Source organism: Nelumbo nucifera, chromosome 8, assembly GCF_055504915.1.
Source record: "Nelumbo nucifera cultivar China Antique chromosome 8, China Antique-T2T, whole genome shotgun sequence".
In the NCBI taxonomy this organism is placed as follows: Eukaryota; Viridiplantae; Streptophyta; class Magnoliopsida; order Proteales; family Nelumbonaceae; genus Nelumbo; species Nelumbo nucifera.
In genome coordinates, this window is record NC_142656.1 from 54,963,701 (window position 1) to 54,988,287 (window position 24,587).

The 24,587-nt window shown below is 35.6% G+C and overlaps 1 protein-coding gene across 1 annotated transcript; it reads left to right on the forward strand.

Annotated features, from left to right (window-relative positions):
• The first annotated feature begins 7,456 nt into the window (after positions 1 to 7,456).
• LOC104601642 (oligouridylate-binding protein 1-like) lies at positions 7,457 to 23,716 on the forward strand. The gene is made up of 12 exons (XM_010265071.3): positions 7,457 to 7,944; positions 9,257 to 9,318; positions 9,665 to 9,767; positions 12,170 to 12,246; positions 12,626 to 12,687; positions 12,812 to 12,899; positions 13,000 to 13,075; positions 13,661 to 13,691; positions 13,780 to 13,899; positions 21,678 to 21,763; positions 21,943 to 22,116; positions 23,150 to 23,716. Exons 1-12 carry the CDS (start codon positions 7,852 to 7,854, stop codon positions 23,465 to 23,467), a joined length of 1,290 nt encoding a protein of 429 aa, XP_010263373.1. The 5' UTR covers positions 7,457 to 7,851; the 3' UTR covers positions 23,468 to 23,716.
• Positions 23,717 to 24,587: the final 871 nt, after the last annotated feature.

The following is a 24,587-nucleotide window of genomic DNA, read 5'->3' on the forward strand; positions in this document are numbered from 1 at the left end:
ATTTATGTAAACTACACAGTATAATTGGGATAAGCCATGGATTATGATGATTTCTTAAGGGACCATTTGTTTTGCTGGAATAAAGGATTGGAATCATAATCGAAATAGATAAATTCCAATTCTAATTGTTTGGATGGACAAAATTGAAATATCATTCCTATTCTTGGTGGAATGGCACTCTCCCATTTGAGAGAATAGTCATTCCCCCCTCCTTCCTTGGGTTTCTAGCTTATTCCAATTCCTATTTGAATTAAAAAGAAAACGAGAATAAACTATTCTAATTCCATTTCTAAGGGATTTCAGTTCTAATTCCGATTTCAACTACAAACTAAATTGACCCTAATTTTTTGAAAAGAACCACTAAAGGTCACACAAAAAAAAAATGGATCAGGTAGGCACAACATTGTAATCATGTTCAATGAGCATTTAGAAAATATTTTGAAACATCCCTTAACATACCCCCAACCTACCCTTGAAAAAGATTAAAAACAACTTTTGATAGTCGTCAGAATATTTATTAAGTCCTCATTTGTCAGAATATTTATTAAGATACCCCCAACCTACCCACCACTAATTTTACCAAAAGAGATACTACCATCATTAGATAATATACCACAATCATTAACAACATTAGGAATAATTCAAAGGAAGACAACAAGGCTCAAGGGTCATTTGTAACAACTAAACTAAAAGATTTGTAGGGGTATAGTGATTGACACAATTTCAGTTTCAGCCATTAAAGAGTCCACAACCTCCTTAAAAACTTATTCACTAAAGAACGAAGCAATAAGTTTTTTAGTTCAACATCTTCAGGTGTTACCAAATGACCCATCATTAATGGTTAAGTCTTTCTAAGCTATCCAAATACAATAGCAAATAACAGAATAACAATTCAAAAACCGTGATTTATCCAACTTAAAAATTGGTTCAAGTAAGATCACTTTGGATCAAAGTGGTTTTGTTTCCTTTTAAATAGAGATCCAAGATAGGTTTATTGGCCCAATGTGACCTCTCTAAGTTTTGAACTAGGCCATGGCTTGTTGTCATTGCAAGTTGCAACAAACACCAATCCACAAGACAAGGGTGTTCACAAGTTGGTTTGGTTCGGTTGCAGGCTTACAGTGTCCAACAATTTGGCCAATTGAACCCATTTGGTCTAGTTGGGGAATTGACCACCCAAAACCAACTGACCATTAATAAAAACTAACCAACTTGAGTCATATCAACTTGGTTGATCGGTTCAAAAACAGCCCATAACTAATTTGTTCAAGTAGGAAAGATGGTTTGGTTGAATAAAAAATTTAAAACAACAAAGGTAATAATAATTGTAGTTGTATAAAGTTATTTCCTAGCTTTAATTCTATTAAGTTTGTATATATAAAAAACGTTATAGTTTGATGTCAAAGCATGCTTAAGGTTGAGCCTGGATTGAGCTTAAACCCAACCCAACTTAACCTACTTTCACTCTTAATTGCATCTCCATCATTCGTTTGATGTCAAAGCATGATTTTATTGTTCCATGGCACATTGAGCCCTTGTTGAAGATGTATGGTCTAGTTTACAACATTGTTTGTTAGTCAAGTTTGAATATTGTTATGGTCTAGTTACTACATATAATATAATATGGAAGAAGTGCATGAGATTCCATTCAAATCCTCCAACACTATTAACTAGAGTCCAAAGTAACATGCTCTGTTCATATCACATGGGATAGTGAAATTCAATCACTAACAAAGTTCAAATTTTTTATACGATATGCCTTGTATGTATTAGTTACATGCCAAAACAACTTTTTATGGTATTTTATAGAAATGTTACTTTTAATAGTTAAATATCTAAATATAGAGTAGCCTACCTCACGTGTAATGTGGGTGTGATTCTATTGGGTTTACTAGATCTAGTAGGCATAACATAGTAAGCACGTTTAATGAGGACTTAATAAATATTCAGACAACTATCAAAAGTTGTTTTTAATCTTTTTCAAGGGTATGTTGGGGGTATCTTAAGGGATGTGTCAAAATATTTTCCAAGTGCTCATTGAACATATTACAATTTTGTGCCTGCCTGATCAAAACATTTTTTTGGTGTGTGAACTTTAGTGATTCTTTTCAAAAAAAATAGGGTCAGTTTAGTTTGTAGTTGAAATCAGAATTAGAACTAGAATCCCTTAGAATTGGAATTAGAATAGTTTATTCTCGTTTCCTTTTTAATTCAAATAGGAATTGAAATAAGCTAGAAACCCAAGGAAGGAGGGGGGAATGACTATTCTCTCAAATGGGAGAATGTAATTCCAGCAAGAATAGGAATGATATTTCAATTTTGTCCATCCAAACAATTAGAATTGGAATTGATCTATTCCGATTATGATTCCAATCCTTTACTCCTACAAACCAAATGGTCCCTTAAGAAATCATCATAATCCATGGCTTATCCCAACTATATTGTGTAGTTTACACAAATTCTGTTTGGAGTTTGGATATCCTACCCTTGCCTCACTACAATTGTACATTGGGAACATCTCCCATGAATAGTAACATGCAAATATAGGAGATGTTCCCAATGTACAATTGTAATGTCATGTGGGCAGGACATCTGAATTCTCCTTTTGGCCAATGCGTTAAATTTAAAACTATATGGTAAAAAAACAATGGACAAATGAACCTAAAGGTCCTAAACTTGTTAATTAGGCATCATCTTTAGGCCCCACCCAAAGGCCTCGTTCATTTCCCATCGATTGACTCTCTAAGTTCTTTTTGAGGATTTAGGTGGGACCAGTGGTAAATTTGTTTTCCCCAAGTATTACTTAATTAAGGAAGTATTGCCCTTCTCTGGTTTAGCAAAGTTAACCTTATCGAGTGAAGAATAAATGCTCAAAATACAATTTATCAAAAATATCCACTAAAACAATATAATGCAAAAAACATGGACTTGGGCCAAGAGTAAAAATGAAAAAAGATGAAAAAATTAACTAGAAAAGTGGATGAACAAAAGAACATGGAAAAAGTTGAATTGTCTTGTTTAATCGCATGGATTTAAAAAAAAAAAAAGTAAATGCACTTACCCATGTAAAATCTCTCTCTCTCTCTCTCTCTCTCTCTCTCTCTCTCTCTATATATATATATATATTAAAATTGGTCTATCCATGTCAATATATCTCTCCTTTGAGAGAAGCTATTTATCTATTTTCTCCAATTTTTGCATTTTTCTTATATTCTTTTGTTTTAAAAATATAAAACAGTAATCATTGTTTATCTTGATTAGATTAATAAAACTGCACACTATTAAAGAGAGACCTTTGGATTTTTCAAGGCCTCTTATTTTAATGCATGTTATTATTATATTTAAAAAAGACATTTAAGAGAGAGAGAGAGAGAATTGATAGTAATAATATAAATCAAATAATATAAATAGGTTAAGGTTAAACAATCAAAATATTATTAATTTAAAAATCAACTAAACTTTCACTAAATTTAAATATTAACAAAAGTTAGTAAATATTAAAAAATTGTTTCAATTCCACTTAAAAATCAAACTTAATAAACACTAATAAAAATAATAAATTTAAATATAAAAATATTAATTGATAGTTTAAAACTTTTAATAATATTATTAGATAACTTTCAATTCTAGTGAGATAACTTTTTATCATTAAAAATGATAATAACTAATGAAAATATAAAATGTAGAGCCCATTTTATTAACAATATTTTATTGCAAAACTTATTGAATAATAAAGAAAAATCCAACAATTAATTAAAAATAAGAAATTTAAATATGAAAATATTAATTGATAGTTTTAATAATATTATTAGATAACTTTATATTTATATATTTTTAATTAATTTATATTTTTTTTGAGATGAGACCTTTATTATGCATAATGAACTCATTAAAAATGATAAAAATTAATGAAAATTTAAAAGTATGATTTATAGTATTTTATATTAAAAAATACCAAAAATTATTAAAAAATACACAAGCCAAAAATTATTGAAAAATATTGAAAATTAACTATATTTTTTAACTATGGTATTTATTTAGTTATTTAATTTATTTTTACTAAAAGCAAATGCAAATTAATTTTGTAGTGATCAATATGCAAAATAAATGCTGAAAATACTGAAAATTATTGAAAGATACTCATATGCAAAAATTACTGAATAATAATGAAAAACACAAAAATTTAATTAAAAATCCAAAACTAAATAAAAATTAAATTAATTGTATTTTATTGCAAAAAAAATACTGAATAATAATGAAAAAATAATGCATTTTAATTATTAATAGTAAAATAACTGACAGTAATTATTTTTAAACTGTAATTAATAGTAATTATAATTTAAGCTATAAATAGTAGAAAATTATATTTAATTACCAAAAAGTTATATTTAATTACCATAAAATTACATTTAATTAGTTTTAGCGAAAATATGATATAAAGTAATTTCATAATTATAATATTTTAATAATTAATAAAAAAGTAACAAATCATTTATAACTTAAGCAACTATTAGATCTATAAATTTGCAAACTCAAACAACTATTTTGTTTGAAGTTAGGTCTAGCTAAGATGTGCACTATGCCCACACATTATCAGTGATAATCACATTCAAAGTCTAATTGGGTATCAAACTTTTGGATTTCTATGATGGCTTTAGCGGATAGGTCCCAAGTTAAATAACCCCTAATAAGATCAACTTGAAAGTTATATTCATATATGGTAAATATTATTATATAATATTTAAATAACAAATTTTATATTAATATATATATAGAAATATTATCTATTTCTTTATACTAGAGTATAATTAATTAAAAAATTTAATTTGTAAACAATTGTGTACATAAAAAATCATATGAAATAAAAGTTTAAACACCTTTTTCAAATTTTATTTTTTAAAAATGGACCTCTCATAGCTTGGCCCGGTTCGTAGCCTGGCCTGGCCCAAGGCACGACACGAGCCTGTGCGGGCTCAGGCCGTGGGCCATGTCGAACCGATCCCCCAAATTATCCCAAGGGAGGGAGGCACGGCCCAAGACACCCCATGGGCCAACATGGCATGGCCCACACTTTGTGCAGGCCACATGCGGGTCGTGTCATGCTAGCCCAACACGACCTGATTTATACCTCTACTTGAGCCCGCCCAATACTAGGGACAAGTGGTTGCCTTACTCTAAACTTGCCTGACACTGGGGACGAGCGTGGGGATGGAGTAGAGTGTCTTGACTATGCAACAGGGACAGGGATGGGTGCCCCACCTTGAACCCACCTTCTTGTCATTCCTATATATTGTTAACTATTAGTGAAATTAATAAAAATGTTAGTTTTTATAATTATTTTTATTTATTTAAAGTTAATCAAAATTTCATCTAAAAGTAATAAAAATAATAATAATTATTAAAATCACTACAAAGTATTAACAATAATTATTTTCTTTAAATCAACATTAAATGAAAAATACAATTATTAAAATTTTAAATATTAACAAAAACTTTGAATACTTTTAGTTAATTAATAATAAATTTTAATTATTAATTAATTATAAATAAAATTATTAAATCTTGCAAATTTCTCGTGCATGCACGGGTCCCCGCTAATGGCTTCTTATAGACAAACTTGTAATGGGTTCGCATACGCCCCCCACAGAGTTGCCCCCCAAATACATCCCACATGTTGTGGGCGCGCCTTCATCCCGTTAACTCCCTCTTGCCCAAAAGGGCATCATCCCCTAGGCATTCTGTGTTCGTATCCTCTCTCTCCAAACTCTAATCTTAGAGCTGAAACCTCCACCTTCCATAACCCGTCGAAGATTTGTTTTTCTTCATTGTAACGAAACCAACTGATTTCTCCGTATAGATGGTTCCCCTAAAAAGCTTCTCACCTGCAATCTTTACAACTTTTTCCTTCTTTTTCACAAAAAATTTAACTACTTCCATTGGCAATGCAGGCCATGAACACAAATCAGACATTACCAGTTTACCACCACCACCAGAGACTTTGGTTCCTTTTTTTTTTTTTCTCCTAAAAGGAACCACTAAAATCTTTTCAAGATCCCTAAAAAGCTCATTTTGGGGTTTGGGCGGCTTCTCCTTTTATCCTTTTCTTGTTGTTTGCTTCTCATGGAGACCATACCAGATGTCACTACCAGTGCTGGTAGTGTTGTTATAGTTATACTAAATAAAATTCTTTCTTTCGAGAATCCAAACTGATGTGTTCACTTCCTCTCATGGAAAACGAGAAAAGATAAAAATTTGTGGGCTTAGAGTTCAAAGAGAAAAAAAGAGAAATAGATGAAAAGAAACAACTCCAAATATGATCAAAACCAATCAATTTCAAGTTCTATCAATACACATTTCTACTACTCAAAAACCAGAATGTCATTGCCAAGTATTTTTTGTTTTTTTTTTCTTTCCTATAATCATCACCAAATGAATAACTACATTCACTCTCCCCAGAATAAAGAAAAATGAAAGAGTGAGAGAAAATAAAATTGAAAAAATGGAAACAATAAATTTCTTTATGGGCTCTTACAAGCATAGATCAATAAAGAAAACTTAACTCTCTCTTGGTCCTTTTGCGCAGTCTTCTCCTCCAACAACAATCGGCTGTCCAACCCGCTTTCTTGTCCTAAACATGAAAACAACATATCCAGAGTCTGGATTGAAGAATCAGTCATGAACATCCCACAACATATCAACCAGCAATCCATCAACAAAGATGGTCTGGTTCCCTCTAAAATTCCACTGCAACCTCTTCGCTCGAATTACCTTCCTCTTAGCGATACAGACTGATAGCACTGGATACTTCAACCCTTCATCTTCTTAGCTGCATCTGATCAAAATGTCGCGTGCTGTCCCAGTATCGCAGAATTGCGTCTCAATCGAATACAAAGGGTTCCCTAAGAAATGTTCTGTTCGGAAAACCAAAGAGAATTGGGCAACTGAGACAACCTTGAACTTTTTGCGAACCACTTCTTTACCCATGTCTCCAAGGATCAATCTAAGTTCAAAGGGGATACGAACACAGAATAGCATAGGGAATGATGCCCTTTTAGGCGTGAGGGAGTTAACGAGGCAGTTAACTTTGCACGAGTTTCTTTAATCTGCGTGTAGGCGGAGACGCGCCGCGCCCGCAACGCGTGGGATATATTTGAGGGGCGGACGTGAACCCGTAATGTTAAAGCAAACCAAACCCTAGAGGCCTAGAAAGCTCGATATATCCCGGAACCGGGGCGACACAATCCATCCCCACAACCTCCACGGTTATTCTGTGAACTTTTTCCACAACCATTGGCGACGGCGAATTGATTTCAGCCATGGATTTCGACCATCGGATGACGGAAATTTATTGGATGGGGTCTCCAATGCTAGAAGCCTTTCTTTGTCGTCAGATTGGAATTAAACATTCCACGTACCGAAATGTGGTCCATATTTAAATATCTACACGCGGCCACGCCAAAAGGACCTTTTTTTCACCGACTTTGTTGTCTCTCTGGTGTTGCTTGCACCGAGAGAGGAGAGAGAGAAGAACCAAATCTGTCGAAAAGCTCTTGCTCGTTAGGGTTTCTGCTCCAATTTCCAATTCCTCATCTTTCTCAATTGTCGTTCCATTGAAGTCATAGAGCAATTTCTCGTTGATTCCTTTGATCTTTTAGAGAATCTTGTATAAATCCTGTGCTTTGATTCTTTTCTGCGTTCATTTTCTCCTAGGTTCTGTAGGTTATTATGCCTTTTTGTTCGTACGGTCAATTTGATCTCCAAAACAGAGTTTGAGAATCTTCTGTGGAAGATTTCTAGCGTTTACTATTTGATTTCAGTATCCTGGTTAGGAGAGTTCTAGGGTTTTAGAAAATGCAGCAGAGGTTAAAGCAGCAAGCCCTGATGCAGCAGGCGTTGCTTCAGCAGCAGCTCTATCATCCCGTGCTCGCTGCCGCGATGCCTCAGGTTCGATATATTATCTCTTTCGCTGCATTTTGTGTAGATTCTGTTGATGAATATGCTTTTACTTTGATTGAAGTCATTGATCATGTATGTATTCTTAGTTGCTTTTGTGTTGATGCAAGATTCGATGTGAAGGCTTTCATTAAATTTTCTTGGTTCAATTTCTTAAATATCTTGTTATTTTCTTACTTGCATGATGTATTACTGCCTTCACGGTTCAATTCATTTTAGTTAAAGCGAGACTTCCCGTAACTGTAGCATTATGTGGCTCCGCTAATGTGCATGATTTGGTATTTTTTAACAAAAAATAAGTGTCTCATCAGTGTTTGCTAGCACTTTACTAAGTTCTTTATCTAATGACATAGTGTTAATATTCTCATTTACATGGTTTGCCAGTGAATCAAGGATGCTGTGAACTTGAACATCTAATGAATTCAAACTAACAGAGAAGATTAGAAATTTATAATATCGTCAAAATTTATTGATTATATTGTCAAACTTTCCATATTTTGATTGGTCTTTATTTGCAACTGAACTAAATACCTAGAAACCTATTTTGGTGGAAATCGAGAAAAAAATAGGGCACTATAAGGGAAATGGGCAGGAAAATGAGAAGATAAGAGTAGAGCAAAGAATAAACAGGGAAAGACTAGCTAAGTTGGAAGAGATAAAATTAAAAGTCTTTTTTATTGACTTTTTGTTTTTAATTTTGAGGCCAGTCTCAAGAGTCAAAACCTGGTTCTTGATGGATCTAAATCCATGACCAGTAAGAAGCTATTGTGTTTTTACATTTTACTTGTGTAATTTATAACAACATAAACTGAAATTATTTGCAATTGACTAGGTCTAATTATATTTGTACATTTTGATTCTTTTCTTTTGCTCAGTTGGTAAGTGTGAGTTGTGCTTATTAAGAAAATGACAGATCAATTAGCCTAACAATTGCACAGAGTGCAAAAATGTATTAGTTAGAATAAGATTGTTGCCCTATTTTTTGCCTTTTTCCCCTGTTTATCTCCCACTTTTGTTGGCTGTCTTATGTCATCCTTGCCAATTTATAGAATTGAGATTTTGGTCTAGATTTTCTGTTTTTGCATTGCATTAGGAATTTATTAGTTTTAGTTTTGAGCAACTGCAACTCTTTTTTCCCTTTTCCTTAATATTTTGCCTTTCGGATGTGGGTTATTGGATAGAGGTTGACAGGTTGTATTGGACAGCTGTGGGATTTTTTTTCTTTCATTTTGTTAGGAAATCCTCTTAGACTTTTCAGGGTCATTTTCTTTATTTTCTTCTTTTTTTCTTTTATATTTTGCAGATGGAGCCGGTTCCAAGTGGAAATCTGCCTCCTGGGTTTGATTCATCTTCATGCCGTAGTGTGTGAGTTCTATGCAACGGTTTTCTTTGTTTCTTTTTCTTTTATTTTTTTTTGCATTTATGCTTCTTGGGGCCCAAACCTTGAAGTTTGAACAGGTTTTTCTAGGTTCCTACAATTGAGAGAACTTTTGGAGTGTTCACCTTTTATAATTTATGAAAGGAGCGGACTTTCTTTTGGACATCTATTTGGGTCCTTTCTTCTGATGTAGCTCCTCAACCTATGATTTATAAGCTTGCAGTGATTGGCAGTGCTAAGCATAACGTTGCATACATTTTGGTCTTATTCACTATTTGTTTAGTGTCCTCCATGTTATTTGCCTATTAATGAAGATAGGTCATGCTGATTCAGGTATGTGGGCAATATTCATCCGAATGTGACCGAGACTCTTCTTGCAGAGGTCTTCCAGAGTACTGGTCCACTTGAAGGATGCAAGCTCATCAGAAAAGAGAAGGTTTGGTTATTATAATTGCCAGACCCCCATGATTATTAGTTTTTTGGTGATTATTTCTTTTAGCTTGCTTGCAATTTATTTTGCTTTGATATCACATTAAGCTATTAAGTCAAGCCATTACACATTGGTCATTGGTTGTGGTTCCACTGTTGAAAAGCTAGTCAGGTTACATTTGCTCGTGTAGTTTGTGGATTAAAATGTTTTATTTTTATTTGTTTCTTATGAAGCATTGCTTATTGTAGGCAGCTGTGGTCTTTTCTTTTTTCTTCTACTATACTGAATCAAGTATGTTATATTCTTACAGTAGCATACAGTAAGATATCAGTTGATTTGAACATGGTATTTTATGTTTACTTCTCATTTATCCTTCAGGCCTCAGTGATAATCATTCCATTACAACATATTTTATTTAACGGACTGTTTTCTCTGAAGGTTACTTTTTGCATTGCTCCCTGTCAAGTAAGCTTGAGATGGATGGTGATACTGCATACTGTCTGCTAGGCTGCATGGTGTACATTCTCTTCCAAGTAATGTATAATTTGGCATAGGCCGCAAGCACTTGGGAAAAGCTGATATCAATACAAGCAGCAAGCCAATTCTGGTGGAGACAACCAAAATCAAATGAGCTGCACAGCTGATGAAAGTATTGCTTACCAGTGGAATAGAGTGGGCCCTAACTAGTGTTTTAAAAAGCGTGGGAGGCGTATGCCTGGCGGCACTGACACCCCCAGGCGAGGTGCCCCCGTATGCCTAGGTGCCTCAGGTGCAAGAGGCATATGCCTCGTACGTTTTTTTCATGAGGCATGCTAGAGGTGTACGCCTCATGTAAAAAGACAGAAAAAAAAGAAAAAAAAAAGGAAAAAAAAGGAAAAGAAAAGAAAGGGAAGGGAAAGAAAAAGAAAGAAAGAGAAGAAAAAAAGAGAAAGAAGAAAGAAAAGAAAGGGAAAGGGAAGGGAAAGAAAGTGGGTTGGGGGCTTACCCCATGGCTGGGGCCTTCGCCCCCCAGATTCCAGCCCCCCTTTTCAATCAGCCCAATTTGTTTGTTTTTTTTTTTGTTAGTGGGATTTTGAACTAGTGCTATGCATATTCATTCTTCTCAATATAAAATTTTTTTATTAAAAATAAATATAAATGAGATTCTTCTTCCTCTTCTTCCTCCTCATCCCCCCTTTCTCTTAAGGAGGCTTACACCTCCTTGTGTTTGGGGGGCTTACGTCTCTTACAATTTGAACTACACCTCATGCCTCTAGGTAGTGGAACACCTCTGCATTTTAAAACATTGGCCCTGACATTTTGTTTGGTTGCTAAGCAAATGAGAAAAGAAAAGAATGTAAAAATGAAGAATTTTCTTTTAGGAGTTAATTAGACCTGCTTTGCTTCCTTTCATTTTCTAATGTTCCCTACCTTTTAGGAGAGAAAAATAAAAGAAGTTAAAGGGATGCACTTTTCTATTTTTTTTGGTTGCAGTGTCTAAGTCTGGAGGAATTAATTCAGTCTGCAGTGTCTAAGCTTGTTTCTTGGCTGTCAGTTAACTCTGAGTTTAAGTCTCAGAATTGTTTCCATTTGCTTTGTACTCGGTCTGTTTGGAGTCTGTAACATGCCTTCTTTCTGGGTGTGAGATGCCTGGAAATTGTTGTATCTTTTTCATCCTTTAATAAAATTTTTACCTCACCTTCTCAATTTTTTTTTCTTGAATTTCTTTCCCTTTTTTGGTTTCCCTTGTCAAACAAATGGAAAATCACTTTCTTTAGATTATATTTTCCTTTCATCCATTTTCTTTGCAACATAGCACAACTTAAATGGATATCTCATAAGTGGTAGGTCTTTGGAAGATTCATTTGCTACGCTAATATGAACTGCACCATATGAAATGAAAATAATATCTACCCAAGTACCACATACAGATGCAGGATTCTACAGTTGGAATAGGAACCTGGTACAGTGGGGCAGTTTTCCTCTCATTACCCACTTTTTATCTTCAACGAGAATGTTGTAAGCGATATTCTGTATTTGAAGTTTTGTATTTGGTTGGAACTGAGTCTTGTGAAAAACCAAGTGGCCAATTTTCTTACAAAAAGTTGCATTGAAGAAAATTCTTTGTGGTACAGGGTACAAGAACCATATAAGATGTTATGTGTCTTTCAATATGGTATATACTACATATCATAGCCTTTGGTGGTTTGGTGGATAGCTTTTACTTTTATATTGAAAAAGTGTTCCACTTTTATTTACTTTTTACATTCTCTTTTGTTTGCAAAAATGACCTAATAGAAGACGGAACAATACTTGGTATTTGTGTTTGTTTAACATACATAGGTTGGAAGTTATTAGCTGATACTATGCATATTATCCAAGAATTGAAACTCAAACTTTCCTGTTTATTCTTTGTTGCTTATTGGCAGTCATCGTACGGGTTTGTGGATTACTATGATCGAAGGTCTGCTGCACTTGCTATAATGACATTGCATGGACGACAACTGTAAGAAAAAAATCTCTTGTATCAAGCAATCCCATTTTGGTGTCTTATTTAAGCTTTTATTCACCCTTTGATGGACTGTCTTTTTTCATGAGGGTTTCACTGTACTTGATTGCTCAAAACATGGTTTAAGCAATTTAGATTTTGAGCAGTGTTAATCTAATTGGTATTTGAGCATTGCAGTGTTTTTTCTAATGGAAAGCTGAATAAATTTGTCTTTCAAATGCTTTAATTGCCTTATTGTTAGTTTGCTTTAGGAATAATAGTCTTTTTTTTTTTCATTTTTTTTTTCAGTTGAAATAATCATACCATGCTTTGAATCCTCATGAAATATATATCTTAGTGCTATGGATAATGTTTTCCCTATTTAATCCATTTGCAGTTATGGTCAGGCAATTAAGGTGAACTGGGCATATGCCAATGGCCAGAGGGAGGATACTTCTGGTTGGTTCTTACATCCATTTCTCCCTTTCCCCTATTTCCCTATATCTCACTTGAGGATTCCCCCCCGCCCCCCTTTCTACAATGTCATCACTGAGCTAGCTTCAATGGTGTTTATGTTTGTTAGGGCACTTCAATATTTTTGTTGGTGATCTGAGCCCTGATGTCACTGATGCAACATTGTTTGCCTGCTTCTCAGTATATCCAAGTTGTTCGTAAGTTTCTTTTTGTCTTTTATCTGTTATGGTTTGTTTTGGATAGTGCTATTTTAATTGACTGTATTCATGTTTGATTATCAATCAAATTACTTTGCAGGGATGCAAGGGTCATGTGGGATAACAAAACTGGGCGATCTAGGGGATTTGGGTTTGTTTCTTTTCGTAATCAGCAGGTATTTTCATAATCAATTATTATTTTGTGATAGAGTATTATTAAGTTTGCTAATGGTTCATTCATATCAAACAAACACAGAGAATAAAAAAGTAAATGATTAATGATATGGAGAATTGTCTTCCAAGCTAAACAAAAGTGTCAGAATCTTAACTCTAATGTTTATATATATGCTAAAGGTTCATCTGTATCAAACAAGCAATGACAAAAAGAAAAAGAAAATGGTATGGAAGGAAAAGTGTCAGAATCTAAACCCTGTCTGACATGGACACTACATCCATTTGGTAGAACCCACATGACACTGCTTAATTAGGAGTTTGAATTTAATAATTGGAACTAATATCTAATAGCAGTTTATTATTGTCAATGTTAGCCAAGAAGGGATTCAATAGGGAGCAATTGTATTGGGCTTAGTTGTAATGTGTCATTAAATTGTGGAGAGGTAGCCAGCTTGTACCTCTCCAGGGGATGCTTGTGTTGTATGTACATATCTTGTATCATTTTAATAAATAAAATGTAAAGTTACTTATAAAGAAACCAAGATCACCAGACATTAATTATCTTATCTGCTGTGATTGTTTTGCAGGATGCACAAAGTGCTATAAATGACTTGACTGGTGAGGAAACTGCAACTGGTTAAATCCTTTTTGCTTTACCCTTTTTCAAGTTTCAGAAATGAAAAGGGATGGCAATGTTAACTTTCAGGGAAATGGCTTGGAAATAGGCAAATTAGATGTAATTGGGCAGCCAAAGGAGCTGGATTTAATGAAGACAAGCAGAACAGTGATAACCAAACAACAGTAGTACTTACAAATGGCTCTTCAGGTATTTTGCGTGTCTTTTCCTTGACATTTGAATGCACACATTTTCTAGGTAATCATTGGCTTCAGCGTTCTTTTGTTTTTTTTGCCCTTTTTGGATAGGTCACCTATCGTGGCACTTCTTATTGATTATGATACCCAAATACTGTAAAAGGGTGCCTTATTTTTTTTGATCAATAATAAAACTTTCATTAATCAAACAGGATAATTAATTACAAGGGTGCCTTATTGTATCAGATACTTCAATTTTTATTGTAAATTATTTATATGGTTTCAGCGATTTGTTGGTAGTTTACCCATCCTGGTACTACTAATTGATTATGATACCCACATAGTATACAGGGGTGCCTTATTGTATCAGATACTTCATCTTTTAGTATAAATTATGTATATGACATGTCCAGCTGTGTCACCTCCTTCTAATGTTTATTTTTTTTGTTAATGAATAACCAAGAATCTTATAAGATGATAGAAAAGAATGGATTATGTTCAATCAGTGTTTTAAAAGCACAAGGTGCAGGGGCCAATTTGCGCCCAACGCGCAAGGTGAGGCGCACACCTATTTGAAGCAAGGTGCACAAAAATACAAAAAAAATGCTAAAAAATCAAAAACATGTCAGAAAATTCAAAAAAAAGCCAAAAAATAAAAAAAATTAATAAAAATATAAACTTAAGTTTTAAAATAAATGTTTTAAAAACCTATTATCTAAAAATTAAAATACATAAACATAAAATGTAAAGCATATTCAAATGAGAATTTAAAAAATAAAGTCAAACATGTAAAACATTTTCAACCATGTAAAACCCACAATATCTCTTTTTTCCTCAATTGCATTACTTCAACTAGCTAATGTGATGTAAAACATATTACATTCTTGATTCTACAAGCCGCCTTTGTGCCACACCCCTCGAGGCAAGCCCAAACAAGTCCATGTTAGGGTCTTAAATTCTTAGTTCTCACACAAAAATTAACGATTTTATAATTTTAATTGCTTTTTAAGAAGACATTTTATTAGGATGAATGAATGACCAACATTAGCAAATAGGGGGTTGGGCGGAGCCCCCGGCCTAGCCACTAGGTTCAAAAAAAAAAAAGAAAAAAAAACGCCAAATTTTCAAAAGGTGCATGCCTGGGCTGAGGCACAAGGTGCATCACGCGCACCAGGCGTGCGCCTAGGACCTAGGCGAAGCGCATACCCTAAAATGCACCTCACCTGTGCACCTAGGCGCGCCTTTTAAATCACTGGTTCAATCATGCAAAAATGTCCCAGAATAGATAGATCGGTAATCCTGACCTTACTGTGGGATTCCTCCCATGTACAGCTTCATTATAATGGGCTCTCCCTTTTTTTTTTCCTCTCCCATTTCATACATTTAATACAATGGACTTCATCTTTTCTCAAAACGAAAAAATATTAGATGACCAATTCCCTGTCCAATGCCTTAAATCTCGTTTGTAGTATTACGAAAGCACCTGGTGACCTCTTTGTTGTTTGGTTAAACAAGGGGTAGAAAGACAGCCTATGTTTTGGGCCTATTTGTAATTTTTTGGGGTTTAGACATCTGGTGTCCACTTTGTTCCCTTCACAACTTCTGGTTGTACTTTTTTTTTATTTTAATTCTAATGAAATCGACTTCCTGAGTTATTGATAAAAAAGGTATTACAAAAACACCATGATCCTTGACTATTTCCCTTCATCCAGCCTAGAACAACTGTGAAGTCCTTTTCTACTATTACATGATTCAAGTTTAGATACTTTATAAGTCTCAAAATCTCTAATGCTGAAAGTAGTCCTGTTATGGTAGAGTTTCTATAGGTGCAACTTGGGCTTGGTTGGGTTGGAAAGTTTTATATTTTCAATGAGCCTGAACCCTAACCCAAGCTCAATGTAATTGAAATTCTTCAAGTTGGGAAAACTGACTTGCAGTCCTAAGAGTTTTAATGGCCATCTGGATCTTAGTACATATAGCCAAATGTTGCCTTGATGCTTTCTTATAAATCCCCCTATACCGGATGGGACTGGGTTGCCTAAGCTACAGCTATTGAAATTTAATTTAACCATATTCATGCTTTTGCCACTGTGACCAGATTTATGCTCTAGTGCTAATAGCAATCCACTTTTAGTTTCTGTTTAAATCATTCATAGAAAAACCTTAAAAAGATTTTCATTATTTTAACCCATGAATCATCTTCTTTATGATGCTTTGAATGAGGGCTTGTAGGCTTTTTTGCTTTGCTTTAAAATTCTGCTATTTTCCAGTATGGCCCATAGAATTTCCATCCTTGTGCAATGCCATAAAATCTTCACCTTATCTTTGTCAATCCAAGCGAAGAGCTTCTAAATAAGCTTTCACCATTTGAGGAGGGTTCCACCTGCAACCATAAATTTAAAGATAACTATTCTCAAATCTGTATAACAAAAGAACAAGGGATTAGCAGATGGAAAGTGGATTTGCCACTTGCTTACAAAACTCACAAATATGATGAGAGGGATATCAAGTGGGTTTCCTTTGCAAAGACTCACAAGTATTGATTCTTGAGTGAAAAACCTCCCAACAGAGGGCATTAATCTTAGCTGTCACTTGCTTGTTCCAACTATTCTTCATGGAAAAAGCATACATGAAGCACTTCAATGGGAGAAAATAGCAGATGGAAGTGTATTTGCAACTTGCTTTATCAAAGTACACATCTGAAGGGAGATGGGTCTCCTTTGTGGAGTCTTGCAAGTGCTGATTTTGGAGTGAAAAATCTCCCAACAGAAGGTCTTAGTCTTAGGTGGCACTTATTCCAAATATTCTTCATGGGTAAAGTACACAAGAAGCAACCAAAGGGAGAAGCTGTCCAAAAACTAGTCTGTCTGAATTAGAAAAGTAAAGAAAAGCTCCTTCATGAGAATTCAATAATTTCAGGCAAAGAAGGCTTTCAAAATCCCCAAGTTCTCTTCTAAGACCCAAGTCCCAAGACAATCCTGAAGGGGAACTGGTGACAAGCTGAGAGATGGGTTTGGCTTTATAAGAAGAGAGTAGATGTAAAACATCTTTGAGCAGCCTCTCCCACACTAATGGTCCTTCAAAAATTTGATCTTATCCTAGTAAAAAAGTATCATAACTAATGTGGCAATAGAAAAGGGGTGCACCTTAGAAAATCTATTTCTAGGGATGTCTCAATGTTGATCCTGAAGATAGGCTACATCCTTGCCATTAGCTCGCAGCCATGAATCGATACACCCCAATACATTGGATGGGTGTATTGTGTTTCAACCCCACACACCTTTTTTCTAGTTTTTTTTTTTTTTTTTCAAGAATTGGTCAAAAGACCAAAATTTTGTGTACTGGTGACCTATCTATATGATAACTACCAGCCAGTACGTTGTGAAATTTTGATCTTTGATGCTAACCACCACACCATGCCATAGTTTGAGTCTATAGGAAACCTCCAAAGCCATTTGCCCAAAAGTGAAATATTAATTTTTTGACTCAACCTTCCAATTCTCAATTTCCTCCTTTTTGACTAGATGGTCCCTCTTGATCTCACTTGATCCTAAAGTCTCTAATGATCATCTTTAATATTTTAGTAAGTTATTTATTATATTTAAATTAGGAGAAAATAATTAGACATTGGGAGTTATTAGTTAACATTTTGAGAAGTTGTGGTTTTGAAGATTTGTGGTGTAAATGGAGCAAGGATTGTTTACAAATGAGTCATTTCTCTATCATTGTTAATGGGTCTGTGGTAGACTTTCTTGGGACTATTAGAGGCCTTAGGCTGGGTGATCCTCTATCTCCTTTTCTTTTTAATTTGGTGGTTGATGTTCTCAGTAGGCTGATCTATAGAGCTAATTGTTTGCACTTTGCAATTGTTCAGAGGTTGGTCTATGGGGAGAGATAGAGTGATGGTAACTCACCTGCAGTTTGCGGATAATATTTTGTTTTCTGTGATGGGGAGAGCAAAGGTGGGTTTGAGAATTTGAAATTGGTGGTAAGCCTTTTTGAAAGAAAGTGCCGCTTAAAAGTTAGTTGGAATAAAAGATTGGTGTCAGGAGTTTATTTAAAAGAAGAGTTGAGGTCTTCGGCAAAAGACTTTGGGGTGTGAAGGTGGGGAGTGACCCTTGATATTTAGGATTACCCCTATGTGATGACCTTAGATTAGTTAGTTTTTGGACTCCAGTGGTGGAAAGAATTGAGAAGAGACTAGCTGAGTGGAAAACAACTATATTTCACTTTTTCATATTTTGATCAGCAGGAAAAATATTTTATTGATGTGAATTTAGGAGTTACAAGAGATTGGGTTTAAGTTCCACCCCAAAACAACAAAAGATTACAGATTTTCTTAAAACATTTGCTTTCTTACAGTATCTTGTTTGGTCAAAGAATCTGCCATTCCATTTGCTATTCTTCTTATGCACTTAAAGGCAACATTTAGCTCCCTTGTTGGGTTTACAATCTCCCTGAAGTTATACTGGAAGACCCAGGGAATCTGGGTACTGTTTCTAGTCCATGAGATGACTACTGGAGAATCCCCATCCACCTCTAGATTGTGGAAGCTCAATTGTTTATCTTGTCTTAACCCCTGCAGTAGACTGACAAGTTCTGCTATCAATGCATCATCATGCTCCAAGGGTCCTGAATACAAGGCCACCACATTACCTTCTATATCTCTGAAAATACTCTTACTTACCCCAGCCAATCCCCTGTTGCCAATAAAGCTTCCATCAAGTTTGAATTTTATGAAGTTAGGGGCTGGGGGCTTTCATTCCATCACTATCAACTATTTTTCACTTGGTGAGTTGGTGTGAGGATAATTCTCTTTAAATCCACCCTAGCTAACCTCCTTGTTTATTTTATGTCCGTCTTTAGGATGCCTTAGATATAGTTGTGAAAATAATTGAGAATTCAGTGAGGCATTTTCCATGGGAGTTGGGGGAAGGGAAAAAAGATCATTTGAGGGTGAATTGGGAATTAACAATGTTAGTAAAAAGAACATAGCTCTTTTGTGTAAGCGGCTTTGGCACTTCTTGTTGGAGAATGAGTGGCTATGGCATAAAGTTGTGACTAGCATTCATGGGCTATAAAAAATGGTTGGGATGTTGGTATTCTGCACATAGCTATGGCTGCACTATGGAAAGCTATACATAGTATCATTCATCAATTTCTTAATCATGTAAGGTACGATTTGGCCTTAGGTAATAAGATTAGGTTCCAGGAAGATATTTGGATTGGGGAGTCTCCTTTGGAAGATGTGTTTCCTCCTTTGTTTGTTCTCTCCAATCTAAAGGAAAGACTTGTGTCTATGTTCATTTAGTCTCATCCTTCCTTATTTGGGCTGAATTAGAATTTGGGTTTTACAAGGAATCTTAGAGTTTAAAATTTCTAACCTATTTTTTTTGGTAATAAAAATTTCTAACCTATTGTGCATCTTGGATAATTTAGTCTTTGATGACATTGTGAGAGATAGTCATGTGCGGTCCCTTAATACTACTGGGTTGTTTTCTTGCAAATGTATTTTCACTTCTCTTGTGGCTACCTCTTCTCCTTTCTTTCCTGTGAAAGAAGTATGGTGTGTCCCTATCCCCCCAAAAGTCAGTGCTTTTTGTTGGGAAGTTTTCCATGGTTGCATTAATACCTTTTTTTATGGGTTGCATTAATACTTGCGACTTGCTAGAAAGGAAAAGACCAAATTGGATTGTGTTCCCCAACAGGTGTTTTTTTGTGCAAGTTGAATGGTGAGATTGCCTTCCACCTCTTAAATCTCCTGTTCTTTTGTTTGCTGCATTTTGGAATGGTTCTTCTCTTTTTGGTTGTAGGTGGAACCCTCCTATCAATTTGGACAGGTTGTTTTACCTGTCTTTTTTGTGAAGCACAAAGAGAAAGGGCAGAATTATGTGGAGATGTACAAGGGCTGCAATGATATGGACAATTTGGGAAGAAAGGAATACAAGAATTTTGCGGAGAAAGAAACGTAAGGAGACAGTTATTAAGATCACAACTCTAGGAGATGAACAGTGGGTGAAGACACTGGAACTATTCTTAGACTTTTTAGTGAAGACTTCTTTAGGAACTAGGGGGCAATAGTTTGCTCTTCCTCTAGGAAACAAAAAGTACTTGAGAGGTATGGTCACTCCCAATTGGTGGTTGGATGAAACTAAACTTTGATGGAAGCAACTTTTGGGCAATCTTGGTCCCTCAGAATTTTTATTTTTTATTTTTTCTGGGGGGGTGATAAGGGATGAGGGTGATACTATTTGTTCTATGTTTTTGGGTCCAATAGAACTAGGTAATTCAGTAAGGGCAGAGCTTTTGGCAGCATTTTTTGGGGTACAGAAAGCCAAAGAAATGGGAATTGTTAGACTAATCATTGAAGGGGGGACTCAAAGAAGTAGTAGGGTAGCTGAATGAAGGTAAAAGGTGGCTTGACATTTTTGGAATGAACTTTGGTACTTTAAGTGGTTTTTTAAAGACATGATAATTCAAATTAGAAGGGTTAGGAGATCTGTTAATAGCCTGGCGGATGGATTGGCTAAACAAGCAGGTTACAAACAGTAAATGTATTGGGCACAATTTTAATAGGGTGGTGGGTGTGTGTTATGTAATGGGTCTTTTCAGATTTTCTCAACCTCTTGTTATAACTCTTTTATCTCAAATATTTAATGATTTGTTTTCTATGTTGCTGATCAAAAAACTGATTTAATTCCAAGTTCCAAATAGTTGATTAGCAGAAAGAAATTAAAAGAAATAATCAACTACTTATAATAAACAGTGATGACATTTATCCATTTGAGGGCTTAAGTCAAGATAACCTAAAATATAAGTTGGTGATCATAAAAAACTTGTCTTTCTTAGTTTTTGGTTCAAGGCATCACTTGTACAAGTGCTACTACTTGCTAGTCTGTCATTACCTCCCCTTCTCACACACTGTGACACACATGCAACATAACACATCAAACGATATGTATGCCATTACAAAACTATTGATACATGTCTTGGGGTGTCATGCTGGAGCACTGTCCAAGTTTTCCTGAAATGTACATACTACATAACCAGATACCAGGATGCAAGTAGTTTTCAGGTTGGGGCAGTGTCCAAGTATTCCTGAAATGTAAATAACCAAATATACCAGCATTTAAGTAGTTTTTTAAGTGATGCCATGTTAAGGGCCTGCGAATAGGATCTCGTCACAGGTCGGCCAACGGGGAAAACCCCTTGTTTTCCCTTGTTCCTCCCTTTTCTTGAGGAACCTATCTTGGCGCCTTAATGGTGATTTGTTAAAGAGATCACCAACTCTCCTCTGCTCTTTCTTGACTGAAAATTTCGACCCCTTTATTGAATATCATCAGCTCCTTTAAATAGGAGATTACAAGAAGATAAAGAGTCCTACTTTTAGGAAGACTCCCTACTAATCTATACTACTGAATTTAGCTAAGATAAGATAAGAACACTGAACAGATAAGACTCCCTACTGATCTAAGCTAAGATAGAAACAGATAAGATAGAACTGTATCTAGCTAGATAAGATAAGAACACTGAATCTAGCTAACAGATAAGATAGGATAGGGACACTGTATCTAGCTAACAGATAGGAACACTGAATCTAGATAAGATAAGATATGAACACTGAGTTAATCGCCCATTACTGCTGCTGTCCATTAAACTCTGAATTAATCGCCCATTGCTGCTGCTGTTTGCGGCTGTAAAAGCATCCACAACATGCCAAAAATAGTGAACATGACCTTCCTGAAAAAGTTTAGAGCATTGAGCTGTTCTCTCTTTTCTTTTTACATACAGATGGAGGTCCTGAAAATACCAATGAGGAGGCACCAGAAAACAATCCAGCCTATACAACTGTATATGTTGGCAACCTTGCTCATGAGGTAATCAAGCCAATTCCAAATCCATACTCTTTTTTTTTCCGTTGGCAAATTTCCATAGCTTTTATTTTAGTGACACTAAAAGTTTTGTTGGTTCTCTGTTTCTTGTTATTTTTTCTTGCGAGCATTCATGTGGTTCTCTTTTTCTTGTTATTCTATATAATTATTACATTCCTTTCCAGGTGACTCAAGCAGAACTTCATCGTCAGTTCCATGACCTTGGGGCTGGGGTTATTGAGGAGGTGCGCATCCAGAAGGACAAGGGGTTTGGTTTTGTAAGGTATCACACTCATGAAGAAGCAGCCTTGGCCATTCGAATGGCCAATGGAATGATAGTATGTGGAAAGTCCATGAAGGTAGCATATCTCCATTAGAGGGATCTCTCTATTCTAATCTCTTTCAGTTATTGTGTTCTGGCGGTGGCCCTCATTTTTATAAACCACTATATTTAGGAGGACATGATAGTAGACACGGAACCAGGGCTCTAAATAGTCACAGACACCACATGGTTGGATGAATCTTTTCATGTGGGGTTTGATCAAATATACTGAAGCTTGAAGCCAGTGCATGAAGTGATGGTCCTTTATCATCTTCAACCAAGCTACCGTATGTAGCTAGGAATATTTCTGTTGGGATTAATTTCATATATCAACACTTGAGCCAAGGCATATAATACGCACTGTAACTGTTCAGACTGACAGGAAATCTCTATTCTATCAGTTGAATAGGGTGTGCAACAGTAAACTGAGGAATTAGGATCTGTAACATGATCTAAAACCTGTTAGATGCCTGTTACTTGGTTGGTTGGTTGGTTGGGTTGGGGGGGGGGGGTTCCACCAAAACTTGATTTCAACCTTACTCCAGCTTAGTGAGGTCATTTGTATGGTTGAAACAATCTAGGTGTGATGGTTGCAGTTACCTATCAGTTTGTTTTTCTGTCCTTAGCCATCAAAGTTTTCTATATGGTAGCGTATCTAGAGATATCTCATAGTCACTGCGATTTGGTATTTAAATGAAGTTTCAATCTTTTGATGAAAGTGCCAAAACTTCTCTTCCATGGATCCGCTGTGGCAAGCTGACAACCGAAGAGTGACAGCTTGTATGAAGCTACCTTATAGGGCTGTACTACTAAACTTATTTATTTATTTATTATTTCATGGGGCTACACAACGGGCATTAGCCCATCCCCCATTCCCTTGACGCCCCAACCCTGGTGACAGTGGGATTTGATCCCCAGGTCTCTGCGACGAGTCAGAGATCCTACCGAGCCACCACCATCAGTTGGTGGGCTGTACTACTAAACTATAAGATATTGGTTGTGTACTTGTGTAGCATTTGTCTTGGTACTGATCTGTATAACAAATGCCTTTTGGAATTGTCTGTGTGCAGTGTTCATGGGGTAGCAAGCCAACTCCTCCAGGGACTGTTTCGAACCCATTGCCTCCTCCAGTTCCCCCTTTCCAGATCCTTCAAACTGGAATGAACCAGGGCTATTCGGCAGCAGAGTTGTTGGCCTACCAGCGCCAACTTGCCTTGAGCCAGGCTACTGGTTCTAGCTTAACAGGCCAGGCTCTTATGCAGATGACTGGACGACAAGGCCTTGCTGCAGCAGCAGCATCCATGGGTTTGAGCGCTGGTGGATCCCAGTCCTTGTATGATGGTTATGCAAACAATTCATCCAGTCAGCAACTCATGTACTATCATTGACATTCCGAGTTGTGTAGTCATCCTTGGTTTTGGATTTTTTTTTTTCTTTCTGATGGCATAGGTGGAGCTTAGATTTTCCGTTTTTATTTTTCTGCTTTTATTTTTCCCACTTTTCATATAGGGGAATATACCGGTGTACCCGATGATATGTTGCTTTAACTACACCTTTATTTTTCCTTTTCTTGTTTATTTGGTTCTTTGTAAGCTTTGAACTTCCTGTGCTTCTGAAATATATCTTAATTGTCATTACATTTTTGCCTATTGGTAGGGGAGTTTTTGATATAACCATGGTTCAAAGGTGCAGACGTGTTATTATGTGGTAAGTAAACTATGGGTGGTAGAAATAACAAAGTTGAGGTACCAAGTATAAACAATAAATCGAAGCTTTAGTGGCTTCAAATTTTGCATCTGATTTTGATTTTTATCCTTTATCGGACAGGGCCGTCGACTTCAATCGAAAGGCTTTAATTAATGCTTGGTGAATCGTGAATTGGTCACAATGGGTAGAGGATTTGATTTTTTTTTTTTCTGGGTAGATCTGAATTTGATTCCATATCTTCGATACAAACCAGCCAGAGACTACCAACAAATCAGTTGTGAAGGCATTTACAAAGATTTATACAAAAAATAATAATAATAAAGTTTCACCAATTGGAAAAATCCGTGCTGTTTTGAAAAAAAAAAGTTCAAATCGATGAGTGCAAAAAGTAAAGTTCACTTTTGGACAACCAGCTGAAGGTTTCGGAGCTAAGAAAGTAGCTTGGGATGGTGGCTGGATCGCAGGAGCTTAATATTTGGAGTCAAGTGTGAGCCTAAAACTCCAATTTTGGGATTTGAAGGCAGAGAAGGCCCAATTTGCATTGGAAAATTTATGATGCGGGAAAGATATGGTACGTAAGAGTTTTGACCAATCAAAATTCACCCATGAATTTTGATAACACCTGATTGGCTACCACGTTTATAATCCCAATTGATTGGTTAGAGAGAAATGAGGCAGTGGGGAAGATACGATTCCTAGGGAAGGTGCAATGATGCAAAATACAACTTTTATGTCAAAAAACCAAAAGCAATGAGACACCATGCATGAGAAAGGGAAGAAAAGATGAAATATCTGGAGGGT

What these genes read in the sequence shown, in the direction of transcription:
- LOC104601642 (XM_010265071.3), top strand. Translation starts at nt 7,852, where the DNA reads ATGCAGCAGAGGTTAAAGCAGCAAGCCCTGATGCAGCAGGCGTTGCTT. An exon ending in TGCTATAAATGACTTGACTG is followed by an intron (nt 13,692 to 13,779) that starts GTGAGGAAACTG and finishes GTTAACTTTCAG; the next exon opens with GGAAATGGCTTGGAAATAGG. An exon ending in TATGTGGAAAGTCCATGAAG is followed by an intron (nt 22,117 to 23,149) that starts GTAGCATATCTC and finishes GTCTGTGTGCAG; the next exon opens with TGTTCATGGGGTAGCAAGCC.